The sequence below is a fragment of the Sminthopsis crassicaudata genome, chromosome 4 (assembly GCF_048593235.1).
Source record: "Sminthopsis crassicaudata isolate SCR6 chromosome 4, ASM4859323v1, whole genome shotgun sequence".
Taxonomy (NCBI): domain Eukaryota; kingdom Metazoa; phylum Chordata; class Mammalia; order Dasyuromorphia; family Dasyuridae; genus Sminthopsis; species Sminthopsis crassicaudata.
The window spans coordinates 68,449,168-68,463,443 of record NC_133620.1 but is presented as its reverse complement, the minus strand read 5'-3'; the positions used below and the strand labels follow the sequence as shown (position 1 = coordinate 68,463,443).

General features: G+C 44.2%; 1 protein-coding gene across 3 annotated transcripts in view; it reads left to right on the top strand.

Moving 5' to 3' along the window:
• The window catches only part of LOC141565444 (ADAMTS-like protein 2), a 31,966-nt gene extending 18,894 nt beyond the window's left edge, over positions 1-13,072 (top strand). The window contains exons 10-18 of one of the 3 annotated variants that reach the window (XM_074308500.1): positions 2,818-3,262; positions 4,498-4,604; positions 4,935-5,061; positions 7,205-7,418; positions 7,898-8,053; positions 8,452-8,622; positions 10,860-11,036; positions 12,195-12,339; positions 12,441-13,072. In XM_074308500.1, the coding sequence (XP_074164601.1) occupies positions 2,818-3,262; positions 4,498-4,604; positions 4,935-5,061; positions 7,205-7,418; positions 7,898-8,053; positions 8,452-8,622; positions 10,860-11,036; positions 12,195-12,339; positions 12,441-12,559 (1,661 nt within the window). In that variant the 3' untranslated portion in view covers positions 12,560-13,072. Of the gene's footprint in view, positions 1-2,817; positions 3,263-4,497; positions 4,605-4,931; positions 5,062-7,204; positions 7,419-7,897; positions 8,054-8,451; positions 8,623-10,859; positions 11,037-12,194; positions 12,340-12,440 lie in introns of those variants that run through there. The other 2 variants (XM_074308499.1, XM_074308501.1) reach the window with 2 other exon arrangements.
• Positions 13,073-14,276: the final 1,204 nt, after the last annotated feature.

Below are 14,276 nucleotides of genomic sequence, written 5' to 3'. Positions count from 1 at the left end.
AAGGAGGTGCCAAAAAAAAAGTTTCATGAAAAAGGTGACGCTCAGGATGAACTTTCAAAAAAGGTACTGATTCTAAGAGGCAGAGAAGATGAGGGAGGCATCCTAGGTATGTATGGTCAGTCTGTGCCAAAGAACAGATGGAATGTTATATAGCTGCAGGTAGACCAGTTTATTGCATCAGGGATTATACGAAGGGGATTAGTGGTCAACAACAAGCCTGGAAAAGTAAGCTAGACATTGGCCAATTGTGGAAGGCTTTAAATGTCAATATGAGGAGTTGTACTTTGGAGAGGAGAGTGAATAAGACAGAGACATACAGGGAGAGAGAGAGATAGAGACAGACAAAGAAAGGGGAGAGACAGAGAGTGAGACACATATACAGAGACAGAAAGAAAGAGGGGGGAAGGGAGGGAGGCACAGAGAGAGAGAGGCAGAAAGACAGAGAGAGAATAGAGGGAAATCAATTAGGAGGCTATTTCAGAGATCCAGGTGATTGGTACTGAGGTGGTGACCATATGAACGGAATAGTAACAATCATGAATGTGATAGCTAACATTTATGTTATGCTTACTACATGCCATGTGCTGTGTGCTAAGTCTTCACAGTTTTATCTCATCTGATCCTCACAACAACCCTGGAAAGTAGGCGATGGTTTTACCCTCATTTTTACAGATAAAGAAATTGAGACAAACAGGTTAAGTGGCTTGCCCAGGGCCACACAGCTAGTAAATATCTGAGGCTGACGTTAGACCTGGTAGTCTATCCACCATGCCACTGATATTGTGGAGGGAGAATTAATAAGCTTTGGTTACTTTTAATTGTGTTTTTAAAAATTATATAATGCTGTTATCAAAATTATATAAAGCTGTTATTTGAATAGGTAGCTCTTTTATGTTTTAATAATGCTTTTAGATTATATACGCAAGGTGTTATTGTGTCAAGTGTTTGTATATGTGTGTGTGTGTGTATTTACTGTATCCTGACACATTGCTGCTATCCATTAAGATCCTATATATTTGCACTTCTTACTAGCTATGAATCAGTATGCTTGTTACACCCAACTTAAAACTTATTTCTTAGGGCGGTGAGGTGGTGCAGTAGATAGAGCACTAGCCCTCAAATCAGGAAGACCTGAGTTCAAATTTGGCCTCAGACACTTACTACTTCCTAGCTGTGTGACCAGGGCAAGTCACTTAACCCCAACTGCCTCAGAAAGAAAAAAAAAGAAAAAGTTTTTTTTATTATTATTATAAACATGACAAACACCATTAAAAAAAAAAGATTTTCTTATACAAAAAGGTGGTATTTGAAACTGATAATCTCAATCATGTACTTTTAATTTTTTATGTGAAACAATTTTATTTTTTATTTATTTATTATTTATTTTTAATTATTTAAAATTTTTTAAAATTAATTTTATAATTATAACATTTTTGACATACATATGCATAGGTAATTTGAAACAATTTTTAAACATTGCTTATTTTTTAAAAATTTATTAAAGGTTTTTATTTTCAAAATATGTACCTGGATAATTTTTCAACATTGACCCTTGCAAAACCTTGGGTTCCAAATTCACCCCTGTTTTCCCCCTCCCCTTCCCCTAGATGGCAAATAATCCAATATATGTCAAACACGTGTAATTCTCCTATAAATTATGTACTTTTAAAGAAGTATATATTATATTCAACATGTCAGCTCCAACACTGCATGGTGTTGTCTACGTTTTTTTTTTTTTTTTCTGAACTTTCCTCTGCATTTTTCCATGTATTTTTAAATGCTTCAGTTACACATGTTTTCCTATTTTTCTTTTTCTTATCATTCCCCCCACTTCTCCCTATAACTATTTCCCCATCTTCACTCCTCACATAAAAGCCTCCTTGTAACAAATAAACAGTTCAGAAAAAATGGATTGACAGATGGACTATATCTAAAAATATTTATCATTGAGTTTTGTTACTGTTTGCTAATCTCATAGATTTGAACTGATATTTAAGAATTTTTTTGATCTGTATATCTTTGATTATGAGGTTGAGTATTTTCCAAGTGATTATTAACAATTTGTATTTGGGAAATGCCTGTTCATATCCTAAAAAAACAAACAAACAAATAACAACAACAACAAAAAAACCACAACCCAACAACAACAAAAAACTATCCATAGGGAAAAGAAATCCTTTGTGAATTAAACTTTTCAAATCAATAAAAATCATCATTCATGGTTTCAAATCTTATCCATAGAGTTAAATTCCAAAAATAATGAAGATCTGTGATTTTGTCAGCTTAGAAAATTCTTTGCATGGTACCTTAGAAAGATCCTTGAATTTGGAATTGGGAGGATTTGCTTCAAATCCTGGATAGGTCATTTACTACTTTGGTTCTCTTGAGAAAAAACATTTTATATCTTTAGGTTTCAGTTCATTATCTATAAAATAAAGGACTAGATAGTCTCTTCCAGCTCTAAACCTATCTATGATTTAGGAGACAGGACCAAGGGACCCTAGATTAGAAGTTAAGAGAGTTGCACACAATTAGCAGACTTGGGATTTGACTGAGTCTTTCTCATTCCAAGCCACTACCTCAATTAAACAATAGGCCAGTATCCCATCTAACGGACTCCCAAAATACCAGTGATAGTAAGGATGGATCGCTGGGTAAAGACTCCTTTGCCCATGCATGGCATGGATGGATACTTATGATACTTTCTTCCTTTTAATACCCTATCTCTCCTGAGCCCGGAGATCTGGGTGCTCCCAGTTTGGGAAGTGCTGAGTCCTGCTTCTGGTGCTTGTGATCTGTCTTGCTTTTGCTTTCTAGATTTCCCATGGAGCCAGGTTTCCACCAGTACTGCTGTGCCATACTCCATGATTGGTCCAGGGATCCTGGAGAGGGGGCGAACCGGAATGACCCAATTGCACATCTTTCGGAAACTATGTCACCGAGATTCCCGACGGTCTGCCTTCTGCCGAAAACTGCAGCAGCTTTCCACCCCAGTACGGGGGAGAAGCCCAACCCTAGAGCCCCTGGTCCAGACAACCAAAGGCTGGCAGGAAGGACTATCCCAAACACCCACCTCTAAAGCCTTTCCTGAGGATTTGTTAAAGGCTGAGGCTGTAGGCAAACCAGAGAAGAAGGAGAAGGTAGTTTTTTCGAGTCCTACCATGATAGCTGCCAAACAGAACCTTACAGCGGATTCAAGCTTCCAGGTGGGCTTAGGGCTTGAATTTCAGGCAGAAGCCCTCCAGTCCCCTGGTATGGAGAGGTGAGAGAAACTGTTGTAATCTATTGCATGTAGAAATGACAGAGGCCAAGTGTTTCATGGGGCTGGGATGCTACAAAATTCCCCCTTTATTTGGGATCGACTTTTATCAGTTAAAATAGCCAGCTTTTATGTGTAATATAATATAGTGAGTATAATACAAAATAACATATAACATATGACATGATATATTGTAACATAAGGATAGTGTTTGACATGATTAGTATATCTTTTAATATGATATAGTGTAACAAGCGTAGGGTTTGATAAAATATAGTGTATTTAGTGTTTGACATGATATAATGTAACTTAAGGGTAGTGTTTGATTTGATATAGTATAAAAATAGTATTTGACATGAATGTATGTGTAGTGTTTGATAGAATATAGTGCAAAATAAATATAGTCTTTGGTTTGATATAATAAACCAACTGATATATGTTATGATATAATGTGATGTCAACATAGTGTTTGATTTGATATAATGTGATATTGTATGATATGATATATGTGATATAATAGTCTGATATGATATTTAACAACACTCTTAAGTTTTGCAAAATTCTTTTCATATTTCATCCCGTCTGAGTCTCCCAACAATCCTGGCGGGCAGGGGCTCTTCATAATTATTTATAGACAAGACAACTGAGGCTGAGAAAGATCACTTGCCCAGGGTCACCGAGCTCATGAAGTGTGGGAGACAAGATTCAAACGCAGACTTTCCTAACTCCGTGTTCAAAACTATCCATTTTTGGCACTAGTTTTCATTTAACAAAGAGCGGCAAATCAGGAATGTTTGTAATAACAGGGAATTGTATGAGAGAAGCCCTTTTTTGAAAAGTTAGCTTGGGCTCTGGGAATGGAAACCAAGCTCATCAGTGAGAGGGGGGAGAATAAGGTCTGGCTAGGTTACTCACCAATCAATCACATTTCTCCAAGGCTCCTTCTCTTCCTTTGTAAGGGTGGATATGGATTCTAGTGCCTAGTGAAAGGCAAACATTCCTCTTTTTGATTAAGAAAGAGAGAAAAATAAAGAGAAAAGTTAATAATTCATGAGGAGAGAAGAGCTTTTGGTGGGTTCAGAAGGGAGGCAGTGGAATAAGGTGGTCCACGTGAGGCAGAAGAGAGGGGCTGCCGGCATGCAGGGATTTCTGAAGAAGCTATGTTTGGTTCCATTCCTAGCCTTACAATGGCCTTAGCTGCTCCTCTCCCGCCGCCTCACCCTGGCCTTTCTCCTCAGCAATGATTTTAACGTGAGTCCTCCCGGTCATGAGGACATCAGCCGGGCTGACATGTACCGCTGGAAGGTCTCTGCCCAGGCCCCCTGCAGCTCCACCTGTAACTCAGGTAGGTCCAAATGAACAGTCTAGTGCTGAGTTCTGAGGGGGAAGTGTGTGAGAGCTCATTGGGCTGGGGGAGAGAGGTGGAAGAATACTGCCTGGCTCCGTATCCACTGGTTTTTTCCTTCTTCAAATGCTATCTGTACCTAACACTTCACTTTGGGGGTCACCACTGGTGAGTGGATTGATAGTATCTAGGGCTTCTTTCCCAGCTGATCTGAATTGTAGGAGGCCAAATTTTGGCTCTGACTCTATGTGGGAAGAATCTAGAACTTTGGTTTTGCCATGGGATCTAACAGGGGCTTCCTGGCCAAGGACCACCCTGATTATCCAGCAGGTATCAGTGCCTCCTATGCCATGTGTGTGCGTTATGATGGAGTGGAGGTGGAAGAGGCCTACTGCGATGCTGTGACCCGCCCAGAACCTGCCTATGAACTCTGCACGGGGAGGGATTGCCAACCTAGGTGAGCAAACAGGGAAGACCAGGGCCAGGATGGGTAGTGTGTGTGTGTGTGGGGAGGACATTACCTGAATCCCAAGAATGGGGGTGAAGAGACAGTGTGGATGGGAGGGAGAAGACAAGATTCAGTGTAGCAGTGGGGAGAGAGTCAAGGCCTGGAGTCAAGCTCAGATCTCACTCTAAACTCTAGCTGAGTGGCCCTGGAGAAGCCATAGGGTCATAGACACAGAGTTCAAGGGACCTTAGAGATCATCAAACCTCTCACTTTGCCAATGAGGTCATATCATCTCCATATCTCAGCCTCCTCATTTATAAAATGAACATAACAGCAAACACATCCCAGAGTTGATTGGATGATATAATTCTTGCAAAGTGTTTTGCCTGCCTCAAGGCATTGTATAAATACCAGCTTCTTCTTCTTCTTCTTCTTCTTCTTCTTCTTCTTCTTCTTCTTCTTCTTCTTCTTCTTCTTCTTCTTCTTCTTCTTCTTCTTCTTCTTCTTCTTCTTCTTCTTCTTCTTCTTCTTCTTCTCTTCTTCTTTTTCTTTTCTTCTTCTCTTCTTCTTTTTCTTTTCTTCTCTTCTTCTTTTTCTTTTCTTCTTTTCTTCTTCTTCTTCTCTTCTTCTTTTTCTTTTCTTCTTCTCTTCTTTTTCTTTTCTTCTTTCTTCTTCTTCTTCTTCTTCTTCTTCTTCTTCTTCTTCTTCTTCTTCTTCTTCTTCTTCTTCTTCTTCTTCTTCTTCTTTTCTTCTTCTTTCTTTTCCTTCCTTCCTTCCTCCCTTCCTCCCTCCCTCCCTCCTTTCTCTCTTTCTTTCTCTTTCTTTCTTTTCCTCCCTCCCTCCCTCCCTCCCTCCCTCCCTCCCTTCCTTCCTTCCTTCCTTCCTTCCTTCCTTCCTTCCTTCCTTCCTTCCTTCCTTCCTTCCTTCCTTCCTTCCTTCCTTCTTTCCTTCCTTCCTTCCTTCCTTCCTTCCTTCCTCCCTCCCTCCCTTCCTTCCTTCCTTCTTTCCTTTATTTTGTTCTTTCTTTTTCTTTTCCTCATCTTTCTCCTCCTCTTCTTCTTCCTCCTCTTTCTCTTTCTTCTTTTTCTTTTGTTTTCAACAGATAGAAACTGTGATACCCAAAGACAATTACGCATGCAAATGCAGCACACTCTAAATAGGGTCTGTGTATTCCCTTTTATTTATTCCACAAACATATACTGGGGTCCTGCCATGTACCCAAATCTGTAGAAGACCTTGCTATGCACCTAGTAGAATGCTCTGCACAGAGGGAAGTTTAGCTGGCTCAGCGGGCTGACATTATAATGACTGTTAAATATACAGTTCTGTCCCATGACTTTCTAATGAACAGTAGCACATATCATTAACTGACCAGTTGTAGCCAGGCTTTAGTGTTCTAGGACCAGCCCACAGACTAGAAAGTTTACTCTACAAGCACTAAGCTTTGGGATAAGGCCAGTATTCAGTGCATGGACCTAAGCTAGTCAGATCACTCTTTAAGTAAGCCACTGAATAAAGGGGTCAAAGGGAGAGATTTGCTAGGGTAGCCAAGAAGCTGAGACACCTTCTCCAATGGAAATATCCATATCTTATACGAGATGGCTACCTCATGGCTAGGATCAGGGATTGTTGTTGATTTTGAGACATTTCATTTGTGTTTGACTCTTTGTGATCCCATTTGGGTTTTCTTGGCAAAAGCACTAGAGCGGTTTACCATTTCCTTCTCCAGCTCATTTTATAGATGAGGAAACTGAGGTATACAGGGTGAAATGACTTGCCCAGAAATCACACAGCTAGGAAGTATTTGAGGTGGGATTTGAACACAGGTCTTCCTGACTCCAGATCTGGCACTCTCTCTACTGTACCACCTAGAAGGAACTTTAAAAAAGGTCATCCAGTCCAACCTTCCTCATATAAATAATAATCTTAGTCTCAGAGGAGCTGTGATCTCTAAATTTACATAGGTATAAAGTGGCAGAAACAGAGTTTGAATCCTGACCGTCTCACTCTAAACTCTTTGTATCAGTTCATTTCTACTGTTCTTTTTACTGCTTCTCTGGGCCTGAAGTTTTGATGGCCCCTGTGTCCCCCCTGAGAACTGTGACTCAGCCTCTCCTATGTCTATGCACTGTCTCTTTTTCTCTGCATGGAGGTGGGAGACAAGTCGATGGAGTGAGTGCTCGAGGACTTGTGGGGAGGGGCGGCAGGCACGAACAGTCCGATGCTGGAGGATGCTGGCCCCTGGCTTTGACAGCTCAGTCTATGATGAGTTATGTGTGGCAGCCGGATTGACCCGCCCTCTGGAAAAGAAGCCTTGCAGGAACAAAGCCTGTGGTCCTCAGTGGGAACTCTCCGAGTGGTCCGAGGTAGGGGCCTCCCTTGGCTTTGGCACAATCGTCACGGGTGATCTGCGGGCCTGGGGGGAGCCTTGTTGACCTCCATTGGTTGGCCCCAGATTTCTGAATTTACTGGTGTCTGAATTCCCTTCCGCTTGACTATGACCAAGTCATTCACTCAGGGGGACCTAGGAGGTGTTTTCATAGAAAGGGGTACTCTCTGATTCTGTTCTTGTATGCTGAACAGGAAAGAGGAATACAAAATACAAATACAAAACTGGAGAGGAGGAAGAGACACTCATCTTCCTCTTTAACTGTATCAAGATGACATCATTCAGTAAAAGAAAGTGAGAAATATATACAGCTTTAGGATTTTCTCATATCCTTGGTCTGCCTGGTTCATGTGTGGGGTGGGATGCTACTGGATCTCGGACTAGATTAAAGCTGATTTACTGAAACCATAACATATGTTGTCTTGCCTCTTCTCCCCTCTTCTCCGGGGGACCCAGTGCTCAGCTCGATGTGGTGGGCAAGGGACCATGCGGAGGGAGGTGCGCTGCTCCCTGGGGCCATCTCTGTGTAATGAGTCCATGAGGCCGGCTGGTGAGAAGGACTGCCTGGGTCCACCCTGTGATCGGCAGTGGACTGTTTCTGATTGGGGACCGGTGAGTCCAGCCTGCCAATGGTTTTTCTGTTCCACCAACCTTTCATGATCCTTGGGGATTAGTATACAGAGAGGACAGGAAGAGGAGCGGTCTCAGTAGAAGTGAGACAGAGGAGACCACTATCTACCTTGCGGGCTCAGTAGCCCACACTCTGAAGTTGATTCCCCTTTTAAAGCAAACAGGAGTTTTCTGTGAGGGTGTAGGGCATATGTTCCCCTAATGTTCCCTCAAATGTTCCCCAGGAGATAGTGAATGGTTTTGGTTTTTTGAATAACTTGCTAGTGAAGTACTATTAATGAGAATTATAATGAGAAAGCCAGCTTAGATGTGATCAGGACTCCCTGTTGTCTTTCCAAAGCTCCCAAATGACCCATCCTATGACCCCCTGCTTCTCCAAGTGCTCAGGTGCCTGTGGGGAGGGCCGGATGAGCCGAATCATCTCGTGTCGAAATTTGGAGGGGAAGGTGATCTCAGGCTCTCAGTGTGACCCGGCCACAAAGCCACTGGCTGTTTATCCCTGTGGAGGTTGGAACTGCCCGGCTCACTGGGTGGAACAAGGATGGGAACAGGTGAGTTTCAGTGAGACAGTGTCACTTTGTGTAGGAGGTTGCCTGCTTTTAGAAGCTAAAATGTTGGCAGATTGAGGGGGCCCCTCAATCTCTTGCCCTAAGACATGGGGGGAAAGCTTCAAGACAAAGACCTGGCTACTTCTTAGAAGTGATTTTGAGGACTCTACTATGGGAGATCAGGATGATTTTATATTTACTGTGAGCCTATTGGGATAAGCAATATGACCAAGCTGGAATGGGCTCTAGAAGGTAAGTCTGCTACTCACACCTGAGAAATCCAAGGGGAGAATAGGATTGTTCCCTCAGGGGAATTTCTTGGTCTTTGATAAAGCACTCCTGCTTACTCCACCACTTTCTCTCAGTCTCTAAAAGGGTAAAGAGGAAAGGCACAACTGGAGTCCAAACTATGTCCCTATTACCAGCATCCCCAGGAAAATGCAAGTCTCCAGATCCAATTCTTATCAACATGGCCATCTAGCTCATGAGTCTCCGGGCTTAATCCTGTTCTAAGCAAGCGCCCTTAATCCAGAGGGCAGTAATGCAGGTGATCAGTCATTCTGTAACTTAGAATATTGACTAAAATACTGGACATCATAGGTTCAAATGCTAGCTCTAGCATCTGGCGCCTGGGGGTCGAGGTGAGGAGAGGGAGTTCTGGATCTGAGGGAGAGTCCGTGAAAATGCCAGGAGTTGGGAGATAGAGTACTGCATTTCAGGAGCAGTCAGGAATCCAGTCATCGGGCCACAGAGTAAAAGGAAGACAGTAAGCTATGAGCAGACTAGGGAGAGCCAGGTGATAAAAGGTTTTAAAAGCCAAAGAGAGAATTTTATACTTGATCCCGGAAGTAATAAGGAACCACTGGAGTTTATGGAGTGTATATGTATTTGGCTCGGGGAAAGGAGTATGTATATGTTTATGTGTGTGGGGGGGAGTGTTTTTTACATGATCTGTGTTTTAAGATCAGTTTGCCAACTGTGACAAAAATAAGTCAGACTGTTAATTCCCATCAATAGATTTTAAACTCAAGAGGTGGGACTGTTTTAGTGTCTGGGTATCCAGCGCTTAGCAAAGCACATGGCACATTAAAAAGCATCTATTGCTCTGAAGCTGTGATTTTATGGGTTTGAGGACTTTGTGGGGCGCAGATCAGCTGCTCATCTGTAACTTGGATTCTCCTGGGGATGCCGGTAGAGAGGCAGTTTGGGTGTGCAGTGTGGCTAAGTGCACCTCTCCTCTTCACCCTTTTGGGAGACTTTGGGGGAAAGTAGCGGAGCAGACAGCAGAGCTTTGTCTAGGTCCGAAAGTGTTCATTTCAGGAAATCCCCACTAGGGGGCAAGAGCGGCCTTGGATGTTTTTCTCCCCATCCTCCCCTTGGACGTCTCAGAAGAGTGGGGAGCAGGTTTACCCCGCAGAGCTCATTCCAATTTCATCACATTACTCTGTTCCAAGAAGGGTTGCCTTTATTCCTCAACAAACTGGTTTCTAAACTCTGCTTTTCTGGCCATCTTTCTCTGCTCGGGCTTCATCCCTTGCCACCCCCCCACTAGGAATTTTAGATGGTTGTGAATAAGTCCCTTCATCTCTCAGAGAAGCTTTGATTAGCTCTAAGATGAGACTGAATTGTGCTCTTTCTGTGTAATTTAGACAATTGCCTAGGACATGAAAGGTCAAGGGATTTGTCAGTAGTCCCACAGCTAACATCAGAGAGAATACTTAGATCCAACCAAGCCCTCCTGCCTCCAAGGTTGGCCTTCTATCCTCAGTGGTCCTCAGACTTTTTAAATAGGGGCCAGTTCCCTGTCCCTCAGACTGTGGGAGGGCCGGACTATAGTAAAAAACAAAACCTCACGCTCTGTCTCCGCCCCTCAGCCCATTTGTCATAACCAGGCGGGCGCATAAACGTCCTCAGTCGGCCGCATCTGGCCCACGGGCCCTAGTTTGAGAACCCCTGCAGTCTAAGCCTTGCTGCTTCCCCCTTGAGAATTTAAGCTTTAATAAAAACTTGTTGAATGAATCAATGGGGTCAAGAAGGGTCCTGTGCTGTAGGGATTGGGGAGAACTGATAGTCCCAGGCTGGGGCCATGTTTGTCCTAGTAGAAAACCTGCCAGTTCTTGGCAGAGACATTGTTCCCCAAAGAGAGGCACAAAGACATGGAGACAGACTATAGCTGAGTAAGTATGAGGGCCTCGGGCTCCATCACTCACAGAGCGCTTTTCTTGCCTCTCGGACCCTAGTGCAATGTCAGCTGTGGCCGAGGGATAAAGGTCCGGAGGGTGCTGTGCGCAGGACTGGAGAACGGAGCCTACCGTGAATACCCCGAAGGGCACTGTGATGTTTCCCAGAAACCTGAGGTACAGGCACCTTGTTTCAAGAGACCCTGTTCCACCTGGTTCACCACAACTTGGTCTCAGGTAAAGAAATGGAGAGAGCTGTAATTAACAGTGGCAATAGGGCAGAGAATTATGGGTAGAAGGAGAAATTCCCCCAAGGAGGGTGGAGGAGAAATTACAGAGGAATGGGATTAGGGTGGGAGCAGGCTCCTGCCTTCATTACTTATATCTTGGGTCTAGAGTCAGATTCAAATCTCAGTGTTGCCACTTCCTTTGTGATCTGTGTGTTCCCTGGTGTAAATCACCTGTGTAACTGTCAGCAAATCACTTTGCTTTCTTAGGCTTTAGTTTACTCCTCTGTAAAAAGAGATCCATAGGTCCCTTCCTGCTTTGAGTCCACAATCCTTTGATCTTAAAGCGTTTGCCACCATGCGCCCTGCTTTGTGGTGCGGGGTGGAGTAAGCTGAAGGTCCACTGTCACTGCTGCTCTTTTTCTGAATAGAACTCAAGCTGGGCTGATTTCCCTTCTTATTTGCCAGTCACTGACTCCTCAGGGGAGGATTAGCCGTCTCTAAGTTCTGGGGGGTGCCAACAAACACCTTTGCAGATCACCCAGCCGAGGACAAGCCAATTTTGTATGGATTTGGGGATGAGGCAAGATTTCTCTGCCGAAGGGGCAGATCTGTGCTTTGGGGCTACTCTCTCTGGAAAGTGGCGGAAGCATGTGAAATGCTGGGAAGTAGCCCGGAAGGAGTGGAGAACCTAAGGTATCATAGAACTATTAAGTATCTGATCTAAGGGTTTACGCTGGATGGAGGGATTTTGTATCTTGAACTAATGGACCAGGACAAGGAGTGGGAATTGAGATGGTTGAGACCCTGAAATGAAGAGGAACTATTTCATTTTTGTATTTGACTGGCACCAGACAGGGTACCTGACACAGAGCAGGTGCATGGTAAATGTGACTTCATTGATTGGCAGCTAGGTGACACGGTGGATAGAGAATTCGACTTGTAGACAGCGAGAGTTGAGTTCCAATACAGCCTTAGATGCTCTACTAGCTTTGTGCTGGACAACTCACTTAATCTCTGAGTGCCTCAATTTTCTCAATCTGTAAAATGGGAGGATCAGCTTCCAACTCTAAATCTGGATCCTCTGATAAAGTCCCAAGTTAAGGTTTTGCTCCTTTGACCCTTGCTTCTTGTTTTTCCTCCCCTGTTCCTCTTGGTCTGTGGACAGTGCAGTAAGACTTGTGGTGTGGGACTGAAGCTACGAGAGGTCAAATGTTACCAAGGAGAGGAGTTGGGCCAGGGATGTGACCCGAATTCCAAGCCGGAAGCCAAGCAGACATGCCAGGTCCAGCCGTGTCCTACGGAGGCACCGGGTGAGGGCGTGGGGAGACTGGCTTCTGCCTTGGGGCCTGAGGTAGGTGGTAGGGAGGGGGCTGGTGAATTATGTCCTCATGGCCTGATTTCTGTTGTCCAGATGGAGACTGTGAGGACAAAGCCACAGCCAACTGTGCCCTGGTGCTGAGGGTGAAGCTGTGCACACACTGGTACTACCGAAAAGCCTGTTGTGGTGCGTGCCGTGGTAAAGCTCTCTGACTGTCAGAGGGCTCGCCGTGGCCTGCTGCTTGCCAGGGGTAGCTGCGGAAGGAAGCACTCCCCCTTGTTGGCCACTTGTTTCTCTAGGGTCATGGAGCATAGATGTAGAACTCCTTCTGCAGATAAGGAGACTGAGGCACGTCTGCCTCCTCTGCACTGCCTCACACACCATGCTGCCTCTCTAGCAGAGTCTTGGAGGCATTTCCTTCTTCCTTCACACCTTCCCTGCTGCTGTTGATCTCTTCCTAGAGTCCTACCTGTTTGTCTCTTTCCTTGTTCTCTTCCCGTTCCTTCCACAGCTTGGAAATAATGGAACTGAATTGCTACTGGGTGCTAATGGAGGTGGTGGCTGTGGTAGAGAAACCTGTTAGGCTAGGTGACAAGAGGGAAGAAATGGCGGAAGCTCTGCTCCTTGTGGCTTCCTGTCCCTTGTCCCCTTGCCCCCATTCCTCTGGTTGCCAGCTCAGGTCTGCATTTTAAAAGTCCTGTTTCACAATTAAACAATGGATCTCATTTGGGTGTGAGGCTAAGAGTTATGTGTACAGGGAAAGGGGTGGGGGTGAGAGCAGATTGTCTTGTGGATGTGTTGGGAGTGGAAGGTTGTGGTGATGAAAGGGCTCCAAGTGTGACGGGAGGGGAGTGGGGGAGGAGGATGGGGATCCCAATTCAGCCCAAGCCAAAGCGAGCCCTCCCCCTTCAGTGAACCTTGAAGGACACAGGCCAGTGCTCATCGGGTATTTCAAATTCTCAGTTTATTTCTGACGTCCAACCTGGATTCACATCCAAGTTGCAAAGATGCAGAACAAGGAGATGAGACATCTGGGGCAAGGGTAGTGAGTGGAACAGGACTGAAGTCCTGCCGTGGCTCCCAGGTATCTTCTAGTCATTTAGGATGAGGCTTAAAAAGTGTAAAAACAAAACAAAACAAAACAAAAAAACAAAAACCCACAAAAGCCAAATCTGCAGAGAGCTGAATGGAATCCTTATCCATTGCTGCAGTTCATCCCCACCCCGCCAAGATGATCCCAGCTTTTTAGCAGTGGGCAGTGGGGAGATGCTCTAGGAGATGAGGGCAGGGCAGAAATTCCCAGAAGTGAGTGTGGGCCTGGACATATATGGGAGAGGCCCAAGAAACCTAAGAGCCTTCTCCATTTCCCAAACTTAAGAGTATGGGCTCCTGGAGGCTAAAAGAAGGAACAAATTAGCACTTACTGGTTTATGACCAAGAGAAGATTCCCAGTTTTGGAGGTGGGAAGGGGCAAGGTACAGTCCCATAGGTTTATATAGTATCATATTATAGGTGCATCATCTGGGGTTTTTCCCTCAAAGGTAAGAAGGAAACAAAGAGGAACTCCTTCACTGGCAGATAGGAGGACAGAACTATAGGATAAACAAGTCCCTGGTACTTGTTGGATGCTGTTCAGCTGGGTACTGATTGGCCCACTGACTGATGTCAAAGAACCCTGAAGGAGAGTTGAGACCTACGTTCGCTGGGTTCACACCAAGGACAAACTAAATGTGAAAACTCCCAGAAGAAAGATGTTTCAGAATTAAGGTGCAGAACACAATTATCTATAATTAGCAGGAAAGTCAGACCATTTCTATTTCACTTAGGAATTAAGGATCTTGTCAGATTTATCATTTTCTGTCCCCAAATATAGGGGTCAGTTGATTGTGTCAATCAGCACAATTAATAAGAAATGTCAATTAATCTGAA